This window comes from Vulpes lagopus, chromosome 14, assembly GCF_018345385.1.
Source record: "Vulpes lagopus strain Blue_001 chromosome 14, ASM1834538v1, whole genome shotgun sequence".
Classification (NCBI taxonomy): domain Eukaryota; kingdom Metazoa; phylum Chordata; class Mammalia; order Carnivora; family Canidae; genus Vulpes; species Vulpes lagopus.
In genome coordinates, this window is record NC_054837.1 from 8,475,134 (window position 1) to 8,495,729 (window position 20,596).

General features: G+C 41.1%; 1 protein-coding gene across 1 annotated transcript; it reads right to left on the reverse strand.

Annotated features, from left to right (window-relative positions):
- Positions 1-11,517: 11,517 nt before the first annotated feature.
- On the reverse strand, positions 11,518-19,727 carry LOC121475741 (CWF19-like protein 2). Its single transcript, XM_041729281.1, is given in 7 exon segments — positions 11,518-12,035; positions 17,071-17,586; positions 17,589-18,324; positions 18,326-18,763; positions 18,765-19,460; positions 19,462-19,562; positions 19,565-19,727. Coding segments are annotated over 7 exon segments (3,168 nt in total).
- Between the last annotated feature and the right edge of the window lie 869 nt (positions 19,728-20,596).

Genomic DNA, 20,596 nt, shown 5'->3' on the forward strand with positions numbered 1-20,596 from the left:
ATCTTATTGATCATCACAAGAAGAGAAAGAGGGAGTATAATACAATACGCTATTTGGAGAGAGAGAGACCCATTCACATAACTTTCATAACAGTATATTGTTATAGTTGTTATATTATTAGCTACAGTTGTTTTTCTTACTGCCCCTAATTTATAAATCAAACTCCATCATAGGTGTGTATGTGGGGGAGAAAACATAGTATATTAAGGGTTTGCTATTTCCCACAGTTTCAGGCATCCGCAAGGGGTCTTGGAACATAACCCCATGGTTAAGAGAGAACTGTAATTATTTTTGAGCCATAAAAAGAAGGAACGTGCTGACAGGCTAGAATGTGGGTGAACCTAGAAAACATGATGCTAAGTGAAAGAAGCCGGACACAAAAGGCCACATATTACAAGATACTATTTAAATGAAATGTCCAGAACAGGCAAAGTCATAGACACAGAAAGTAGATTAGTGGTTGCCAGAGCTTTACCATATTTCACGTTGTCGAGGTTTCTAATGTTTGCCTTTGTTCTCTCATTAGCTGGCTTCCATCTGAGACTTCCAGATGGGCTCTACAGTCACTGTGTGGCTGGCATGGGTTCCCCATGGTCATGCTGGCCTGTCACTCCCAAGGGCTTGCACCCTGTGTGGAAGGGTGGCTGCAGAGTGCAGAGGTCCTGTCCAAGGCCAGGCTGTTCTGTAGGATGGTTGGTGGGGGTGATTTGTGGGGGCCACACCCCACATCATCCAAGCCCAGAGAATGTTTTTTTTTTTTGCCTTTCTTTAAAAAATCCTTTTTTATTGTGAAAGATAGCATTCAACATAGACAAATAGCTTCACAAAGTATTATAAAGTGAACAATTCAGTCCCCAGGTATCATCTCAGGTTTTCCATATGTCCTTCTGCTCACCTTTCCCCAGAGGTAAAGGCTGTCTACTTTCTTTCTTTCTTTCTTTCTTTTTTTTAAGATTTTGTTTACTTATTTGACAGAAAGAGAGAGCACAAGCAGGGGCAGTGGCAGGCAGAGGGAGAGGGAGAAGCAGGCTCCCCAAGGAGCAGGAAGTCCGACACAGGGCTTGATCCCAGAACCGCAGGATCATGACCTGAGCCACAGGCAGACACTTAACTGACTGAGGTGCCCAGGCGCCCCATATCTTCACTTTCATGGTAATAATTTCTTTGCTCCTCATAGTTTCATCATGTATATATGCATTCCTATGTAATACGGTTTAATTCTGGCTGCTTTTAAACTTTATAAAAATAAAATATATCCCTGCAGAGCAAATACCCCAAATCTCAGAGGCCTGAAGCAAGGACAATTCTGTGATTCTCAAGAACTTGTGTTGACTGGGTTCAGGGTGGATGATTCTTGCTCAAGGCCTTGCATATGGTCATGGGGGCAAGGAGCACCTTTGGGACCCCTCCCCTCTATCTCTGGTAGTCATTGCTAGCTGTTGGCTGGACCATTCACACCTGGCCTCTATGTCCGATCTAAGCTTGCTCCTTACACAGTGCCTGGGTTCCAAGAAGGGGCTGCTGGAGGGGACTGGGAGGAAGCTGTATCATCCTTAGGACCTAGCCTGGAAGTCACAGAGCATCATTCTTGTGGCCTTCCCTGATCCTAGGGGAAGAAACTCAGACCCCCCTCCCATGTTTCAATGATGGGGGTGGGGGTAGGAAATCAACAACCTGTAAGATCATGTGCGTGTACGCACATGTGCATAGTGGCATAACACAACAGCCAAAAGATGGTGGCAACCCAAGTGTCCATTGATGGATGAATGAATGAACATTATTTGGTCCATCTATACACTGGAATATTACTCAGCCTTAAAAAAGGAAATTCTGATACATGCTACCAAATGGATTACATTGAGGACATTAGGTTAAGTGAACTAAGCCAGTCACAAAAAGCCAGATGATGTCTGATTCTATGTGTATGAGGGACCTGGGGTAGTCAAATTCACAGAAACAGAAGGTAGAGTGGTGGTTGCCAGGGGAAGAAATGGGGAGTTATTGTTTAATAGGTGTAGAGTTTCGGTTTGAGAAGCTGAAAAGGTTCTGGAGAGGGATGGTGGTGATGGCTGCACAATGGGAACGTACTTAACTTTGCTGAAATGCACACCCCAAAATTTAAGATGGTAAGTTTTATGTATATTTTACCACAATTTTTTAAAAAATTAACTTAAGTTTTAAAAAGAAGAGAATGTGTGATTAATAATATCTTTGGATATTTCCTTTTCTTTTTTTTAAAGATTTTACTTATTTATTCATGAGAGACATAGAGAGGCAGAGACACAGGCAGAAGGGGAAGCAGGCTCCATGCAGGGAGCCCGATGTGGGACTCGATCCCAGGACCCCGGGATCACGACCTGAGCCAAAGGTAGATGCTCAACCACTGAGCCACCCAGACGTCCCCTCTTTGGATATTTCTAAATTTATGGCGTTTTTGGAAAATACAACCTGCCACCGAATCATACAACTTATAGTTTGGGATCTTGTATCTCTTTACCCAACAGAGTCTATAAAATTCTCACAAGTTGTGTGTTGCTAAGTTTTTGTGGCTGCATACTATTACCCCGTGTGGCTATGCTGCTATATTTACCCCTCCTGTGGACGGGCATTTGGGGACACTCCGGCTTGGGGCTAAGAAAAACAATGGTACTACAGATGTTCCTGTACCTGTACCCCAGTACACATGGGCACTTGTTTCCCTAATTATGGGACAGATGTTCATTCAACTTTTTGAGATAACAGCCAACTATTTTCTGATGTGGTTGTACCAATATGCACCCCAGCATGCGTGTGAGAGGGGCTGTTTCTTCACCAACTCCCTGACACCCTGGGGGTGCCAGAAGATCTTTAACTGACCCTACTTGGCATTCTTCCTGGCAGGGCCTGGTTTTCTCCTTCCAGCTGCTCAGGGGTGGGCTGGCATTTGCAGAGGTGCATGTCTGCATCCTCCTGAGCCACAGCCCATCTGGGGAGGCCCTCCCAGGACAAAGTGGCTCCCAGGGATACACTTGGAAGCTGCAGCCCTCTCTCTCCCAGTTCCTGGCTCCTGGTCCACACACAGGGTTCATATTTACCTCCACTGTAGTTTATCTGTCCATCTGATCCCATCTCCTTCCTCACTTCCAAAAATTATCCAAAGACTCTCAAAATTTCTGGTCCACTGATGAAATTTTAAATTATTTTCCATATTGCCATGGGTCTGGTTCACTAGGTCTCTATATGGTTATTATTGTACACAATGGGACATTCTATATTGGGAGGGAGGGGAGTCTATCTGTTGTCTTGGACCCCATCCTCAGCCCAGAGTCTCTGACTCACTCCTGCCTCTCAGGCCTGGGGTTGTGAGCCCCAAGAGCCCAGAATGCCCTGGGGATGGCCCTTTCCCCTCTGGAAATAAGAGGCCTACTGAGTTTGTATCCACTCAGCTGAAAGACTACATTTCACCTTTCCCGGCAGCTAGATGTGGCCATGTGACTATTGTGGAATGGCAGCTTCTGGAAAGGTGGGTCCTTGATTTTTCTCCTTTGAGCTTTCTTCCAGGTACCACCCAGGCCAAGCCCAGCCATACTGGTTCTTCCATTGTTCTACTGCTATTTCCCCTAGCCCACTCCACAGTGCTTGTTACTGTTCTGTCCCAAGGTCTCCCCTTTCCCAGAAAGCCTGTTCCATTTTCACCTTGGCGAACTCCTACTCATTCTTCTAAACGACATACAGGGCAGCTTTTCTCTACAACCTTCCAGCCTCATGGGTAGGCGGCGAGTCTCTTCTGCCTAACGCCTCTCCAACCACTGTCACTGAGTCTGTAGGGTCTGGAATGAGAGCAGAAATCACAGTCTGAGGCAGCATCCTTGCATTGTGGATGTCCAGCTATTATGTGCTGCAGGGGGCAGACCCAGCCAAAGCCAACCATAAGACCGGGCATCCCCAGCTCTGCATCTTTGGTGAGAGGGTGCAGAGAAGGGGGTGTCTGCAGGGTGCAAACAAGGGCAACTAGGGGTGAGTCTGCACTCCAGGCCCTGCCAGACTCCCTGGGCGTGCAGGCAAGTGGGCAAGCCAGGAGACACCACATCCTCCCAATCCTGGGAAGGCAGCATGAGTGTCCCCATGTCCTTGGCATGGTTAACCTGGCCCTGGTTATCCAGTTCTGACTCACTCCTTGTTTGGGCAAAATTCTGGCCTGGGTGCCAAGTCCTGAGAGCTTGACAAAGGCCAAGGGGAGTAACAAGATAGGATCTGAGGGCCAGCTCCTGGGAACAGTGTGGGTACCCAGGCTGTGTTTACAGCTGCTTCCTGCTCTGGCTCTCTGTCTGGTGAGCTGGGTGTGGCCACCGTCTGAGGAGGTGGGGGATCCTCTCCCGGCCCTCCGGGTGGCCCTCCACACCAGTCTGGAGTGTATGAAACAATCAGAGGGCAGTGGGGACAATAGCATGAGAGCTGGCAGCAGGTAGCAGGGGTAAAATATTCTAAGGTTTTGGAGCAAAGATATTGTTAGAGGTTATTCGCTTTAGAAGGTGACCACTGACACAGGCAAGGAAGATATCATTTGCAAACAAGTAAAAGAAAAAAAAATAAGAAAGAGACAAAAGCAATCCAAAAGAAATCAGAAAGGAGGAGTAGAGAGGGATATCTGGACATAAAATGTTACAAGTAAATCCAAATATACCTATAATCACAAAAAATATAAAGGGACCAAATGCTCCAGATACAGAAAAAGATTGGCACCTTATATGAAAAATAATCCAGCTTTCTGCAATTACAGGAGGCTCTCCTGAAACATAAATAAACACAATATCGAAGGTCAAGGGAGAGAAAGATACACTGTGCAAAAACCAACCAAGAGTGAACTTGTAAGCTATGTCAATATCAGAAATGCAATTTAAGGCAGCAAACCCCAAAGTTGATTTGTTGGAAACACAAATATAAAGCCAAGCTTCTGGGAATATGAACAAGAAAAAGAGAAATCACAAATAAATAATAATAATAATAATAACAACAAAAACAACAACAACAACCAGCCAGTAGAAAAGAGAAGGAGACTTAACCAAAATGCTCCAGCAAGTAAACAAACATCAGGAGCTATTTCTCAAGTGTATGGCAACAAATTTGAAAACAGATGAACTGGATAATTTCTTGGAAAAGCACAGTTTTCCAGAATGGAATCCAAGAGAAATAAAAACCCTGCATTGTCTTACAATTGATGAAATGTAATCGGTAATTTAAAAACTACTTCTCCCCAAATGTTTCAATAGCTTTACAGAGAAATTCTAACTTTCAAGAAACTGATCATTTCAATCTTGTACAAACTATTTCAGAGAATAGAAAAATAGGAAATGTTCTCACCTCTTTTTCACAAGGCTAATATAACCTTAATATACAAACTTAACAAGAATAGGACAAGGAAAAAAATTAATGGTAAATCTCACTCATGGAAACTGACACAAACTGAATCTAATGATGTATCAAAAAGATAAATCACTGTGTACATCCTCAAAATGTGAGGCTGGTATAAAATTACCTAATGTAAATCATCACATTAACAGAATAAAGGAGAAAAAACCCACAGTAATATGTCAATAGATGCAAAACTGTCCAATAAAATTAAATTCATTCACAATTTTTTTTAAAGAATGAAAATAGGAATAGAAGCTAATAGGGCAGCCTGGGTGGCTCAGCGGTTTAGCATTGCCTTCAGCCCAGGGCCTGATCCTGGAGACCTGGGATCGAGTCCCATGTTGGGCTCCCTGCGTGAAGCCTGCTTCTCCCTCTGCCTGTGTCTCTGCCTCTCTCTCTCTCTCTCTCTGTGTGTGTCTCTCAAGAATAAATAAAATCTTTTTTTAAAAAAAGAATAGAAGGTAATAAAGAGCATCTCCTAAGAAACTGTGGCAGACAGCATAGCAGTAACAGCATATTTTGTAAGACCAGAAACCTGACTTGAGGCCTACAATGAAGATCTCTCTCTCTCTTTTTTTTTTTTAGGTGGGAGAGGGGCAAAGGGCAAGAGAGAATCTTAAGTAGGCTCCATGCTGGGCACAAGACACAGGCTCAATATCATAGACCTGAAATCATGACCTAAGCCCAAAGCAAGAGTTGGGCACTTAACCAACTGAGCTACCCAGGTGCCCCACAATGAGGACTTCTATTTAATGAGCTACTGGACATCCTAATCGGTGCAATAAAACAAGATGAGGAAGATGAGGAAATAAAAGCGACTAGATTTAGAAAGAAAAACACAAGGTAAACATAGTACACGTGAATACTACAAAAGTCAATAGAAAAGACAAAATTAAAGAAAATAAAATCAGCTCGCCACTGTTACCTTGTTCAGATACATTTCCTCTGGCCCCCATTCCGATTCATTCCCATATGGTGTGGGTCACTCCGACTTTGGGAACCACAGCCCTTCCTCAAGCCCAGGCAGCCTTCTCCTAAGTTCTCTCAAGGCTGATCATTGAATAATGAGACTCTGGCCAATGGGATAATACTTTTTCTTTGGCTTGGTGTTGCTTCAAATAAACTAATTCAAAATCAGAGATTTTCTCCACTTTGCTACTGTAAGACATACTCCTTGTCCTCAAAGATGTTTCCCAGACCAGGCTGCTTATTTTGGCAGAGCTGCCCTTGCCAATGAACCCCAGCTACTGGTATCTTTTGACAGAGAAGGAGAGCTCTGCCTCTGGCCTTTTCCCTTAAATGGTGATGTGAATGTGTTAGGTATTGTCAGAGGGCCTCCCACTAGCTGCAGGGAAGTGAGCCCACCTTGTCTGTCTTCTGTTGCTATGTTGGGAGTTGGGAGACCCCAGATATGTGTCATCTTCTCCTTGTGGGTGAGGGACTTACATTCCCTACCATTGTGTTGCTCTTTCTGTTCTGGAGCCCAGGTCAGTTCACTTTCCTCTTACACCTTTCAGAGTTCTCTCCTGGGTGACTCTGGAATTATTTCCAGAGTTTGTCATTGTACTTGATGGAGAGGAGTAGGGAGAGATAAGTCTATGCCATCTTGTCCAGACCAGACGCATCCTTTTACTTTGACCTATTTGCATCTTTCTATTTAGAATGAGTTTCGTGTAGGCAGCATATAGTTGCAATCTGGCTTTTTAAATCCAGTTGGACAATCTCTGTCTTTTAATTCGGATGTTTAGATAATTAATATTTAATGTGAATATTAAGATGGTTGAATTTAAATCTATCAGCTCGCTATATTTTTATTCATCCCATCTCTTATTTGTTCTCCTTTTCATATTTTTTTTGTCTTTTTGTTAAGTATCTGTTGAGATTCCATTTTATCTCCTTTGTTTGCTTACTAACTATATCTTTTTGATCTGCTTCATTTTTTTAGTGGTTCCTTTTTAAATTGCTAGTATAGATTTTTGGGTTATCACTCTCTACCTTCACATAATATCATAATGATATCACATATACTTTATAGACCTTAAAATAACATATTCCTGTCAGCCTGTATGGAGACAGATGGCAGCTACACTTGTGAGCATAGCATAACATATAGACCTATCAAAACACTACAAAGCACCCCTAAATGTAACATTGTATGTTAGCTATATTTCAATAATAATAATAATAATAATAATAATAATAATAATAATGTATGCTCAGCTTTTGTGCAATTATTGCCATCCATTTTACCTGTTCATCCCCACAATACGTGGGATTGTTATAATTTCTGTGTTATAATTTAAATGTTATAATTTCTGTGTTAAACAACGAAGTATTTTAAAACAGATTCTTAAAAATAATTTAAAATTTGTTAATTTGACTCCCATATTTACCATTTCTGGTGCTTTTTATTCCTCTGTGTACATTCCCATTCCCATCTGGTATCATTTACCTTGTGCATAAAGGACTTCCTTTATTATCTTTTGCAATGCTGGTCTGTTGGTGATGAATTGTGAGCTCTTCTATGCCTGAAAAAAAGGTTTTATTTTTCTTTTATTATTTATTTATTTATTTATTTATTTATTTATTTATTTATTTATTATTGGTGTTCAATTTGCCAACATATAGAATAACACCCAGTGCTCATCCCATCAAGTGCCCCCTCAGTGCCCGTCACCCAGTCACCCCCACCCTCCGTCCACCTCCCTTTCCACCACCCCTTGTTCGTTTCCCAGAGTTAGGAGTCTCTCAGGTTCTGTCTCCTTTTCTGATATTTCCCACTCATTTTTTCTCCTTTCCACTTTATTCCCTTTCACTATTTTTTATATTCCCCAAATGAATGAGACCATATAATGTTTGTCCTTCTCCGATTGACTTATTTCACTCAGTATAATACCCTCCAGTTCCATCCATGTCAAAGCAAGTGGTGGGTATTTGTCGTTTCTAATGGCTGAGGAATATTCCATTGTATACATAAACGACATCTTCTTTATCCATTCATCTTTCGATGGACACTGAGGCTCCTTCCACAGTTTGGCAATTGTGGACATTGCTGCTATAAACATCAGGGTGCAGGTGTCCTGGCGTTTCACTGCATCTGTATCTTTGGAGTAAATCCTCAGCAGTGCAATTGCTGAGTCGTAGGGCAGGTCTAGTCCACTCTCACCACTGCTATTCAACATAGTCCTAGATGTCCTAACCTCAGCAATCAGGCAACAAAAAGAAATAAAAGGCATTCAAATTGGCAAAGAAGAAGTCAAACTCCCTTTTCACAGATGACATGATACTCTACATAGAAAACCCAAAAGACTCCACCCTAAGATTGCTAGAACTCATACAGCAATTTGACAGTGTGGCAGGATACAAAATCAATGCCTGGAAGTCAGTGGCATTTCTATACACTAACAATGAGACTGAAGAAAGAGAAATTAAGGAGTCAATCCCATTTACAATTGCACCCAAAAGCATAAGATACCTAGGAATAAACCTAACCAAAGAGGTAAAGGATCTATACCCTAAAAACTACAGACCACTTCTGAAAGAAATTGAGGAAGACACAAAGAGATGGAAAAATATTCCATGCTCATGGATTGGCAGAATTAATATTGTGAAAACGTCAATGTTACCCAGGGCAATTTACACGTTTCATGCAATCCCTATCAAAATACCATGGACTTTCTTCAGAGAGTTGGAACAAATTATCTTAAGATTTGTGTGGAATCAGAAAAGACCCCGAATAGCCAGGGGAATATTAAAAAAGAAAGCCATAGCTGGGGGCATCACAATGCCAGATTTCAGGTTGTACTACAAAGCTGTGGTCATCAAGACAGTGTGGTCCTGGCACAAAAACAGACACATAGATCAATGGAACAGAATAGAGAATCCAGAAGTGGACCCTCAACTTTATGATCAACTAATATTCGACAAAGGAGGAAAGACTATCCACTGGATAAAAAACAGTCTCTTCAATAAATGGTGCTGGGAAAATTGGACATCCACATGCAGAAGAATGAAACTGGACCACTCTCTTTCACCATACACAAAGATAAACTCAAAATGGATGAAAGATCTAAATGTGAGACAAGATTCCATCCAAATCCTAGAGGAGAACACAGGCAACACCCTTTTTGGACTTGGCCACAGTAACTTCTTGCAAGATACATCCACGAAGGCAAGAGAAACAAAGGCAAAAATAAACTATTGGGACTTCATCAAGATAAGAAGCTTTTGCACAGCAAAGGATACAGTCAACAAAACTAAAAGACAACCTACAGAATGGGAGAAGATATTTGCAAATGATGTATCAGATAAAGGGCTAGTATCCAAGATCTATACAGAACTTCTCAAATTAAACAGCAAAGAAAGAAACAATCCAATCATGAAATTGGCAAAAGACATGAAGAGAAATCTCACAGAGGAAGACACAGACCTGGCCAACATGCACATGAGAAAATGCTCTGCATCACTTGCCATCAGGGAAATGCAAATCAAAACCACAATGAGATACCACCTCACACCAGTGAGAATGGGGAAAATTAACAAGGCAGGAACCCACAAATGTTGGAGAGGATGTGGAGAAAGGGGAACCCTCCTGCACTGTTGGTGGGAATATGAACTGGTGCAGCCACTCTGGAAAACTGTGTGGAGGTTCCTCAAAGAGTATTTATTTATTTTAGATTTTTATTTATTCATTCATGAGAGACACACAGAGAGAGGCAGAGACATAGGCAGAGGGAGACACAGGCACCCCCCTGAGCAGGGAGCCCGATGCAGGACTCAATCCCAAGACCCCGGGATCACCACCTGAGCCAAGGATAGAGGCTCAACCACTGAGTCACCCAGTCATCCCTTTATTTTTCTTTTTAAAGGATTTTATTTTGAACTTATTCTAGATCCACAAGAACTTACAAATATAGTATAGAAATGTCCTAGTGATTTCTCACCCAGTTATCCCTAGTGATTACATTTTACATAATTATAGTCAGGTATCAAAATCAGGAATTTGACATGGGTACAACGTGTTCTTATAATTCTGTATCACTATGTATACACAATGTGTATATGTAATTCTGTACATGTAATTTATCAAGTGTGTAGATTCATGTAACCACTGCCTAAATCAAGGTATAGACTGCTCTACCACCAGAAAGATCCGCCTTGTACTATCCCTTTATAACCATATCCACCCTCTTCCTCTGCCATAATCCCTAACCCCTAGGAAACACACATCTGTTTCTATCTCCATAATTTTGTCGTTTTATAGAAATAGAAGCAGAGTATGCATTCAATTGGGGTTGGCTTTTGTCACTTAATACCCTTGAGATCCATCTAAGTTAATAGTGTATATTGATGCTTTCTTTGGTCTCTTTTATTGCTGAATACTATAGTTTGTTTAACCACTAACCTCTTAGGGGACATTTGGGTTATTTCCAGTTTGAGGCTATTACAAATAAAGCTATCAACAATCATGTACAGGTTTTTGTGCACTCATTTTTATTTTCCTGGAATAAAGGCCCAGAAGTGCAATTGCTGGATTATATGGTAATACGTGTTTCATCTTTTTTTTTTTTTTTAAGATTTTAAAAATTTATTTATCCATGAGAGTCACAGAGAGGCAAAGGGAGAAGCAGGATCCCTACAGGGATCCCAATGAGGGACTCAATCCCAAGATCCCGGGATCACGCCTTGAGCCAAAGGCAAATGCTCAACCACTGAGCCACCCAGGTGCCCCAGTTCTAAAGCCTTTTTAAAAAGATCCCATGAGGGGCACCTGGGTGCCTCAGTCATTTAGGCATCTGCCTTCGGCTCAGGTCATGATCTCAGAGTCCTGGGATGGAGCTTCACATTGGGCTTTTTTTTTTTTTTTTTTTATAAAACAAGTTTATTCACATTTTAGAAAAACTAATTCTAGGCCAGGGAATTGCCTCCCTCTGGGCCGGGCCGAGATCTAGAACAGAAGGCCAGAGGGGAGGTCGGGAAGGAAGGAGTGGGGGGCAAGGGGTCAAATAAATTAAAGGAAGGGGAGCGGGGGTTGGGGGTGGCAGCCAGGTGACTGGAGGCTGTCTTGGAGCTGGGCCGGAGGACGCTGGGCACCTGCAAGGCCTGAGGAGCCAGGGATCACCGTTTTCATAGCCTCTTCATGAAGCAGCAGGTGATGGTGCCGAGGACCGTGGCGCCAGTGACTAGGGCGACCCCCGCGCCCACCAGCAGGGGCACAAACAGGGTGTGCAGGGCGTGAGTGTAGGGGTACACCGTGACGGGCCCTGAGCGGGCGCTGCCCGCCTGGTACCAGCTGCGGTCGGCGTACTGCACCCAGGCGCTGGGGGCACAGTGGTACACGCCTCCGTCCTCGGGCCCCAGGCCGTGCAGCCGCAGCCGATGGCTTCGGGGCCCCACCAGCTCCACGCTCGCGGGGCCTCCTCCGGGCCGGACCCCCAGCTCCGCCACCCCATCCTGGGCCACGCCGCCCACCAGCTGCGCGGGCCCGGGGCTCAGCTCGTCGTCCCCTGGCCGCTCCACCCACCAGCTGGCCGCCAGCCGCAGCCCCGGGGGGCCGCCGCGCGCTGAGATGTTGCAGAGCAGAGAGGCTGTCTCCCCGCGGTACACGGTGCCTCCCGCCAGCCACGCCACGGCCTCCAGCACCACTGCTCAGTGGGGAGTCTGCTTCTCCCTCTGCCGCTCCTCCCTGCTTATGGTCTCTCTCTCTCTTTCTGTCTCATAAATAAAAAAGTCTTAAAAAAAAAAGATTCTATGAAATTACTACATTGACAATTGTGTCAAGAACAAAAAGGGACAGTATTTTCCCCAGCTTTATTGAGATATAACTGACATAAACTTTGTATGTATAACTTAAAGGTATATAACCCAGTGATTTGATATGCATATTGCAAAATGATTACCACCATAAGTTGCCTTAACACATCCATGCCTCACATAGCTATAACACATAGCTATGTTTCTCTTGTGATGAGAACTTTTAAGATCTACTCTCTTAGCAACTTTCAAATACACAAAACAATACTGGTTAACCTTAGGCACCATGCTGCCCATCACATCCCCAGAACTTATTTTGCTTACTACTGGATTGGGACAATTTTAGTTCTCTCTTTCTGATCTGTATTTCTTCTATTTTTTTTTTCTTGCTTTTTGGAATTTCAAGTATTTTCAACAAAAGTGGTGAGAGCAGAATTCTTGTGTTGTCTCCAGGCTTTGTAGGAAGTTTTGAAATTAGTTTGGAGTCCTTCAACTTTGTTGTTTTGTTTTGTTTTTTTCTTCAAGATAATTATGGCTATTCTGGATTTCACTTCGAATATTAGGGCCAGCTTATCAACTTCTGACATAAACTCATCTGGGATTTTGCTGAATCTATAGATCAATTTGGAGAGTGTTGCCATCTTAACAATAGTAAGTGTTGTGATCTAGGAACATGAAATATCTTTCCATGTATTTAGGTCTTCTTTAATTTCTTTCAACAATGTTTGTAGTTTTCAGAGTGTAAGTTTTTCACTTATTTTGTTAAATTCCCAACTATTTCATTCGTTTAAGAATTTTATTCTTTCCAATGCTATTGCAAATGGAATCATTTTTGTAATTTCCATATTGCTCATTGCTGGTGTGTAGAAACAGGATTGTTTTGTGTTTTAATCTTGGACCCTGTATCCTTCATAAACTTGTTTTGTTAGTTCTAATAATTTTTTAGTGGCTTCCTTAGGATTTCCTATATACAGTACCATGTCATCAATAAATAGTGGTAGTTTTACTTCTTCCTTTCCAGTCTTGGCCTTCTAATTTTTACTTGCCTCATTGCCTAGTTTGAAATCCCTAGTACAATATTAAATAGAAGTTATAAGAACAAACACCTTTGTCTTACTCCTGATCCCAGGGGGAAAGTGTTCATTCTTTCATCTTTAATATGATGCTAGCTGTGGGTTTTTCATAGATGCCCTTTATCAGAGGGAGGAAGAGCCCTTTCATTCCTAGCTTGCTATGTGTTTTTATCAAGAAAGGATATTAGATTTGTGAAATACCCTTTCTGTGTCTATTGAGATGATGATATTGTTCTTGTCTTGATTCTACTGATATGGTGTACTACATTAATTGATTTTTAAATGTTAAATCAATTTTACATTCCTGGAATAAGTCCCATTTGGTCATATAGTGTGTGTGTGTGTGTGTGTGTGTGTGTGTGTGTGTGTGTGTGTGTGTTACTGGATTCTGTTTGTTAGTTTATTGTTGGATATTTTTGCATCTTTATTTTTAAAAGTTATTGGTTGTAGTTTTCTCATGATGTCTTTGACTTTGGAGCAGGGCAATGCTGGCCTCATAGAGTGAGTCAGGAAGTGTTCCCATCTCTTCTGTTTTTTGGTAACAGTTTGAGATTGATTGGTGTTAGTTCTTATTTACATAGTTGGTAGAATTTTACTAGAGAATTCCTTCTGGTCCTTGGCTTCTCATTGTTGGTAGTTTTTGGTTGGTTTGTTTTCTTTTATTAACTCAACCTCATGTTACAGATCTATTAAGATCTGTAAGATCTATTAAGATTTCCTATTTCTTCTTGAGTCAGGTTAAGTAGTTTGTGTTTCTAGGGATTCATCTATTTCACCTAGTTATCCACTTTGTTGGCAGACAATTGTTCATAGTGTTCCCTTATAATCAGTTTTTATTTCTGTAAGGTCATTCATTTGTGGTATCTCATCTTTCATTCCTGATTTTAGTAATTTGAGTCTTCTCCCTTTTTTAGGTCAACTTAACTAAAGTTCTGTTAATTTTGTTGACTTCAAAGAATCAACTTCTGCTTTCATTTAATTTTGAGGTTTTTGTTTGTTTCTTTTTTTATGGCCCAGGATATGGTCCATGTTGGCAGAGGTTCTCTGGGCACTTGAAAAGAATATGTATGTATTCTGCTTCATTGGGTAGTGCTATATGTGTAGTGCTATACGGATGTTGACAAGAGTCTGTTGTTTAATAGTGTTGAGTTCTTCTATCTTCTTTCTGAATTTTTGTCCATTTGTTCTATCAATTATTGAGAGAGGAGTATTAAAGCTTTGATTATAATCGTCTATTTCTTGTCTACTTCTCCACTCAGTTTTATTGTTTTATCAGTTTCACATTGTTTCCCAGCTCTCATGCTTGGTGCATATGCATTTGTGATTGCTACATCTTCCTGATGGATTGACCCTTTTTATGACTAGGTAATGCTCTCTCTGTGCTTGGTAATTTTCTTAGGAAGTCTACTTTATCTGACATTAATTCAGATACCCTGCTGGGGGAGAGGCAGAAGAAGAGGGAGAAACAGACTCCCTGCTGAGGAGGGAGCCCAATGCAGGGCTCGATCTCAAGACCCTGGGATCATGACCTGAGCCACAGGCAGATACTTAACAGACTGAGGCACCCAGGTGTCCCTATCCTTTCACTTTTAGCTTATACATGGCATCATACTTAAAGGGAATTAATTTTAAATAGCATATATTTAGGTCATATAGTTTTGTCTACTCTATCAATCTGTTTTTTTTTAAGATTTTATTTATTCATGAGAGACACAGAGAGAGAGAGGCAGAGACACAGGCAGAGAGAGAAGCAGGCTCCATGCAGGGAGCCCGAAGTGGGACTCAATCCCGGGTCTCCAGGATCGCACCCCAGGCTGAAAGCGGCATCAAACTACTGGGCCACTGGAGCTTAAGTAATGTAATTATTATTATTTTTTTTTTTATTTATGATAGTCACAGAGAGAGAGAGAGAGAGGCAGAGACACAGGCGGAGGGAGAAGCAGGCTCCATGCACCGGGAGCCTGATGTGGGATTCGATCCCGGGTCTCCAGGATCGCGCCCTGGGCCAAAGGCAGGCGCCAAACCGCTGCGCCACCCAGGGATCCCTGTAATTATTGATATTAAGTCTGTCACTTGATTTTTGTTTCTGTTTGCAGTCTCTCTTTTTGTTTCTCTGTTTATTATTCCTGACTTCCTGTGGTTTACTTAAACATTTTTTAGAATTCCATTTTGAATTATCTATAGTGTTTTTGAGTGTATCTCTTTGTATAGCTCTTTAATGACTGATCTAGGAGTACACTAAATATACATAACTCATCCAGGTCTACTGGTGTCAATATTTATCAGTTAGGGGACGCCTGGGTGGCTCAGTGGTTGAGCGCCTGCCTTCAGCCCAGGGCGTGATCCTGAAGTCCCGGGATCGAGTCCCACATCAGGTTCCCTGCATGGAGCCTGCTTCTCCCTCTGCCTGTGTCTCTGCCTCTCTCTCTCTCTCTCCTCTCTCTCTCTCTCTCTCTCTCTCATGACTAAATAAATAGAATCTTTTAAAAAAATATATTTATCAGTTAGAATAAAGTGTAGAAATTACCATTCCCTAATTATAGTATAATTATCTTAGGTATTTCCTTTACATAGACTGAGAATGATTTTAGGCAGTGCAATTTTTGCATCAAGCATCAAACATAACTTAGAAAACTCAAGAGAAGGGATGCCTGGGTAGCTCAGTGGTTGAGCATCTGCCTTCAGCCCAGGGCGTGATCCTGGAGTCCCAGGATCAAGTCCCACATTGGGCTCCCTGCATGGAGTCTGCTTCTCCCTCTGCCTGTGTCTCTGCCTCTCTCTGTGTGTCTCTCATGAGTAAATAAACAAAATCTTTAAAAAGAAAGAAAAGAAAACTCAAGAGAAGAGTCTGTTATATACCAGAAGTTCACTTATCATGTTCTTCTTTCCTGATATATCAAGATTCCTCCTTTATCATTTCCTTTCTGTTTAAAGAACATGCTTTAGTCATTCTTTTAGGGTACATCTGCTGGTGATAGATTTCTTAGTTTTTCCCACATCTGAGAAGATATTTATCTCCCTTATATTCCTGAAGAATCTATTCGGATATACAATTTTGGGTTGACACTTTTTTCTTCCAGCACCTAAAAAAACAAAGTGCTACTTTCTCTGTTTCCCATGGTTTCTGATGAGAAATCTTTGGCCACTTGATTTGTTTTTCCCCTATAGGTGAGGTGTCCTTTTTCTCTGATTCTTCTCAATATTTTTCTTTGTCTTTAGTTTTCAGAAATTTAATTATGATGTGTCTTGGTGTCAATTTCTTTGTATTTATCCTGTTTGGGATTCAGGCAACATCTTGAATCTGTAGGATTTTTTTTATGCTTTATTTCTTTATTATTCTTGGAACATTCTTTTTCCTTTAATAAAAAGATATACATACTAATGGTAGAAAATTAAGAGCCCCTCTATAAAATGCTTTGAAAAGAAATTGCAATCATTACTGAAAATGCCAATTCAGTTTAAAATATTCAAGAGACGCCAGTCAATAATCTTCACAACCTTGAAGCAGACTCGCCTCCCTCTGAACCAATGATCTGCTATACCTCCCAGATAATCTGTCAGAAAAGTCTTTCCACATCTTACACTGAACAGTTCAGAACACCAAGATGTAGGCATGGAACAGGAATGTAAACAGGGTACCCCTATACTTGGTCTCACTTCCCAGTTACTACAATGAAGTCCACAGGACAAAGTAGGGCAGGAAACACGATCCACTGATGCTTGGTGTCAGATACCCAGAACAGTACCTTCTCTCCCTCTGGCTTGAGGGTCAGCTGGTTAGCTAGATACAATGGAAATAAAACTGAAAGGAATCTGAAGAAGAAATTTTAAAAAATGAATGATATGGCTCAACATTTTTTATTTTTGGTGAAGTCAAATGGTTTCCACCACTGAGCAAACTGCAGTGCTTTCTTCCTCTGATCCTCAAAGCTTTCTAGGATCCCTTTCCTCCAGAGTCTTGGCTCTATATCCAGCATCCCACCAATGATTTCCTTTCCAAAGTAATGAGGGAATTTGTGTTGATCTTCAATGACATGGGCAAACCCTCCTTGGAGGCCAAAATCCACAGAGAAGTAAGGTAAGCCTCTGGGTACAGACTTTCTGATATCTTTTGAAGAGAGATCAATCAATTTCTTGTTCATAGACCATTCTTCATCAGATTCCATTATGGCTTTCTTAAAATAGATGGGAGCCATGTCACCCACTTCCTTCGGGAGAGGGATGCACTCATAAACCATGTGACACTTCCTCTTCATGCCCATGTATGTTTCTAAAAAGATGCAGTCCAATCCTTTAACTTCAAACATCTTTACCAATGATTTTCTGAACATCTGAATTTCCTCCCAGACATCTTCATCCAACAAGGTAGATGCTGCAAAGGGACAATCAGGCAGTGCCCCTCAGTAAGAGATTGGAAGTTGGGTAAACATAAATAAACTTTAACGCCTATGGCAACGATAAGGTGCTTGGGAAACTGAGAGCTATCAAAACAATACAGACATTTCTCCATTTGTGCAGCCAAACTCTGGTGCTCGGCAATTGCTTTCCTTCTCTGGTTCTCTTCCTCTTCACCAGAACGTTCTCTCTCAGCTGCTTTGGAGACAAACATGTCATCTAGAGTGTAATAGTCTCCATCTGTTTTTCCCATAAACTTAGATGCCATTCTCATAAAAAGTTTATTTTGATTTTCAGCTGTTCCCATCTTTTCATTCTTGACTAAGTCATTTAGGCTGAGATTATTATCATCATGAAAGTATCTAACCCTTTCTTTTTCTTCATGGGTTGAAGCCATTTGTCTCTTCCTTCTTCTTCCTTTAGGTTCCAGAGGTTTTCCTGGTGTATTCACAGGCCACACTCTTCCAGACTGATCTGTTCTGACCAGGATCACTTCTTGGTCTTCATTCTCTACCCCAGATTTTTTTGCTGATATCTGTGTTATAGTTTCTTTGAATTTATTTGCCTTTTCAAGTTGAGCTTTAAGTCGTTCTGCTAATTCCATATTTCCCATCATCTCTGCCTTGATAATCCTGGCTCCTAATTTATTCTTCTCATCAATACTCAAGATGTGGCTGGAATCATCCTCAATACTCAAGATGTGGCTGGAACCATCCTGTGTCCTGTAGATGCTCTTTCTTCAGAGAGTCATCTCTTAGGCTCTCATCCCGTGATTCTTCTCTCACATCGTCTGAAACGTCCCCATGGTCCACAGTGCCCCCAGTTTCTAATGATCTTTGATGTGACCATTTCCTGTTTCCTTCTCTCACATCAGATTGGCTCCATGATGAATAACTTTCTTCACTGTTTTCTGTGGGTTTTCGAAAACCATGATCAACCAGTGCTGAAGATGAACTGGAGGGTTCAAAATTTCTGCCCTTGCTATGAAATGACAGTTCTTCATCGTCAGAGGGTCTTAAAAATTTGGGTTTCAAATTTCCAAAGGAAGAAAACTCTTGATATTGCCTTGGACTGGACTGTCTTCTACAGGTTTCTAAAGACCCAAACCTATTATCTTTTTCATCACCACTAAACTTCTCTTTATTGGTACTGTTTGTTAATATTTGTTGAATGGTATCTATCCCTTGAATTTTTATTATATTTTACCAAGTCTGATTTTCTACTTTCTTGACTACTTTGTGCTTTTTCTGCATATGTTGGTTTCCTCCATCGTTCTCGTTTACAATCTTCTTTTGTGGATGCAGTTTTTTCAGCTTCTTCTAATTTTGACTGAAATATTTCCATTGACCCATATCTTTCAGCAACAATGTCTTCAAAATTTCTATTCTGTTTCTCAGCCTGTTCCTTCATTCTCTGGTAAGACTTTCTCAGCCAGCTTAACCCACCATCTTCCACTACTGAAACTTTGGAAACTGATGACACATTACAGTCTTCTGATGGAAGACCTGTCCTACCATCTTTCCAGTATGGATTCAGTTCTCTCTCCACCAGTATGGACTGTTCCAGTGCTTGGGGTTTCTCTTGCTCTATTTTCCTCATAGTCTCCTTATCAGCTTTGAGTGATGATAAGGACACAGTTTTAACAGACATGAAATCAACAGTCATCCACTCATCTCTCTGAATAACTTGCTTGTCTTCTCTTTCTGAATTTTCATCTTTCACTTTCCAGGTCTTTTCCCTGCCAGGAGTCTGCGATGGGACAGCCTCAACCCACTCATCTTCAGAGCTTGATGAATTGTCTGTTGACTCATTGCTTTTTTCATACTTCTGTTTCTTACTCTTTTTTTTTCTTCTCTTTCTTTACTTTTTTTGAGTGCTTGTCTTTTTTCTTCTTTTTCTTCACAGAGTGTTCCTGTGAGAACTGTTCAATTCGTTCATTGACATCAGGTACATCCATGTATCCTCACCCCGAAGTCGTTTAAGTTCTCTACGCCTTTCTTCCTTTTCAAAATTGGCTTTAGCCTGACGTAACACCTCAGCCCTGGCAATCTTGGTCTGTTCTCTACGTTCTTCGATATTCCTCACACTTTCAAATCTACCACTGGCAGCCGCCATGGTTGTTGTCCGAATCTGTAGGATTTTTTATTTTGTTTTGTCTGTTAAATTTAGGAAATCTTCAGTTATTATTCCCTTGAATACTTGTTTTTAATCCCTACCCTCTTTCTCTTTTCCTTTTGGAACTACAATGACCTACCTGTATGTTAAATCTTTAGTTATCATCATACATTTCTCCAAAGCTTTGTTCTTTTTTTTTTTTCCACATTCTCTCTCTTGATCAGAGGAAATAATCCTATTGTTCTATCTTCAGATTTATTTATTCTTTCCTCCATCCCCTCCATTTTGCTGCTGAGCAGAACTCTAATCTGCTTAGTTCCATCCATTTTTGTCAGAATGGGAAGCCCTTCTTGGCATGAGGAGGAGAAGGGAACTATACAAAAATATAATTTAACTTATCTTCTTTACATAGAATGACTTTTAAATAGTTAAAAACAAAGATAGAAGTCACATAGGGAAAACCTTAATAGATTCAAACATTCAAAAATTCAAATACCCTATAACATTCTGAAAAAAAATCAGTAATAGCAAAAGTAGCAAATGGCAAAAGGTATGTGCCACATATATGACAGCAATTAATGTTTCTAACATATAAAGTCAGAAAAACATCAATGCTCTGTATTTATGTGGGTACACAGACAATTCACCAAAGAGGAAATAAAAATAGGCAATATAAATTGAAAACAATTTTAACCACATTACTGTTCAAAGAAATGAGAGTTAAAGACACCATTTTCTATCTATTCAATAAGTATGCTTTTAAATCTGTGAATACCCAATGCTGGTGACAGGCAATGAAAACACGTACTCAGATAAGGGGTTTATGTGATACAACCTCCTGGATGTGAGCTAAAAGTATTTGGGGGATT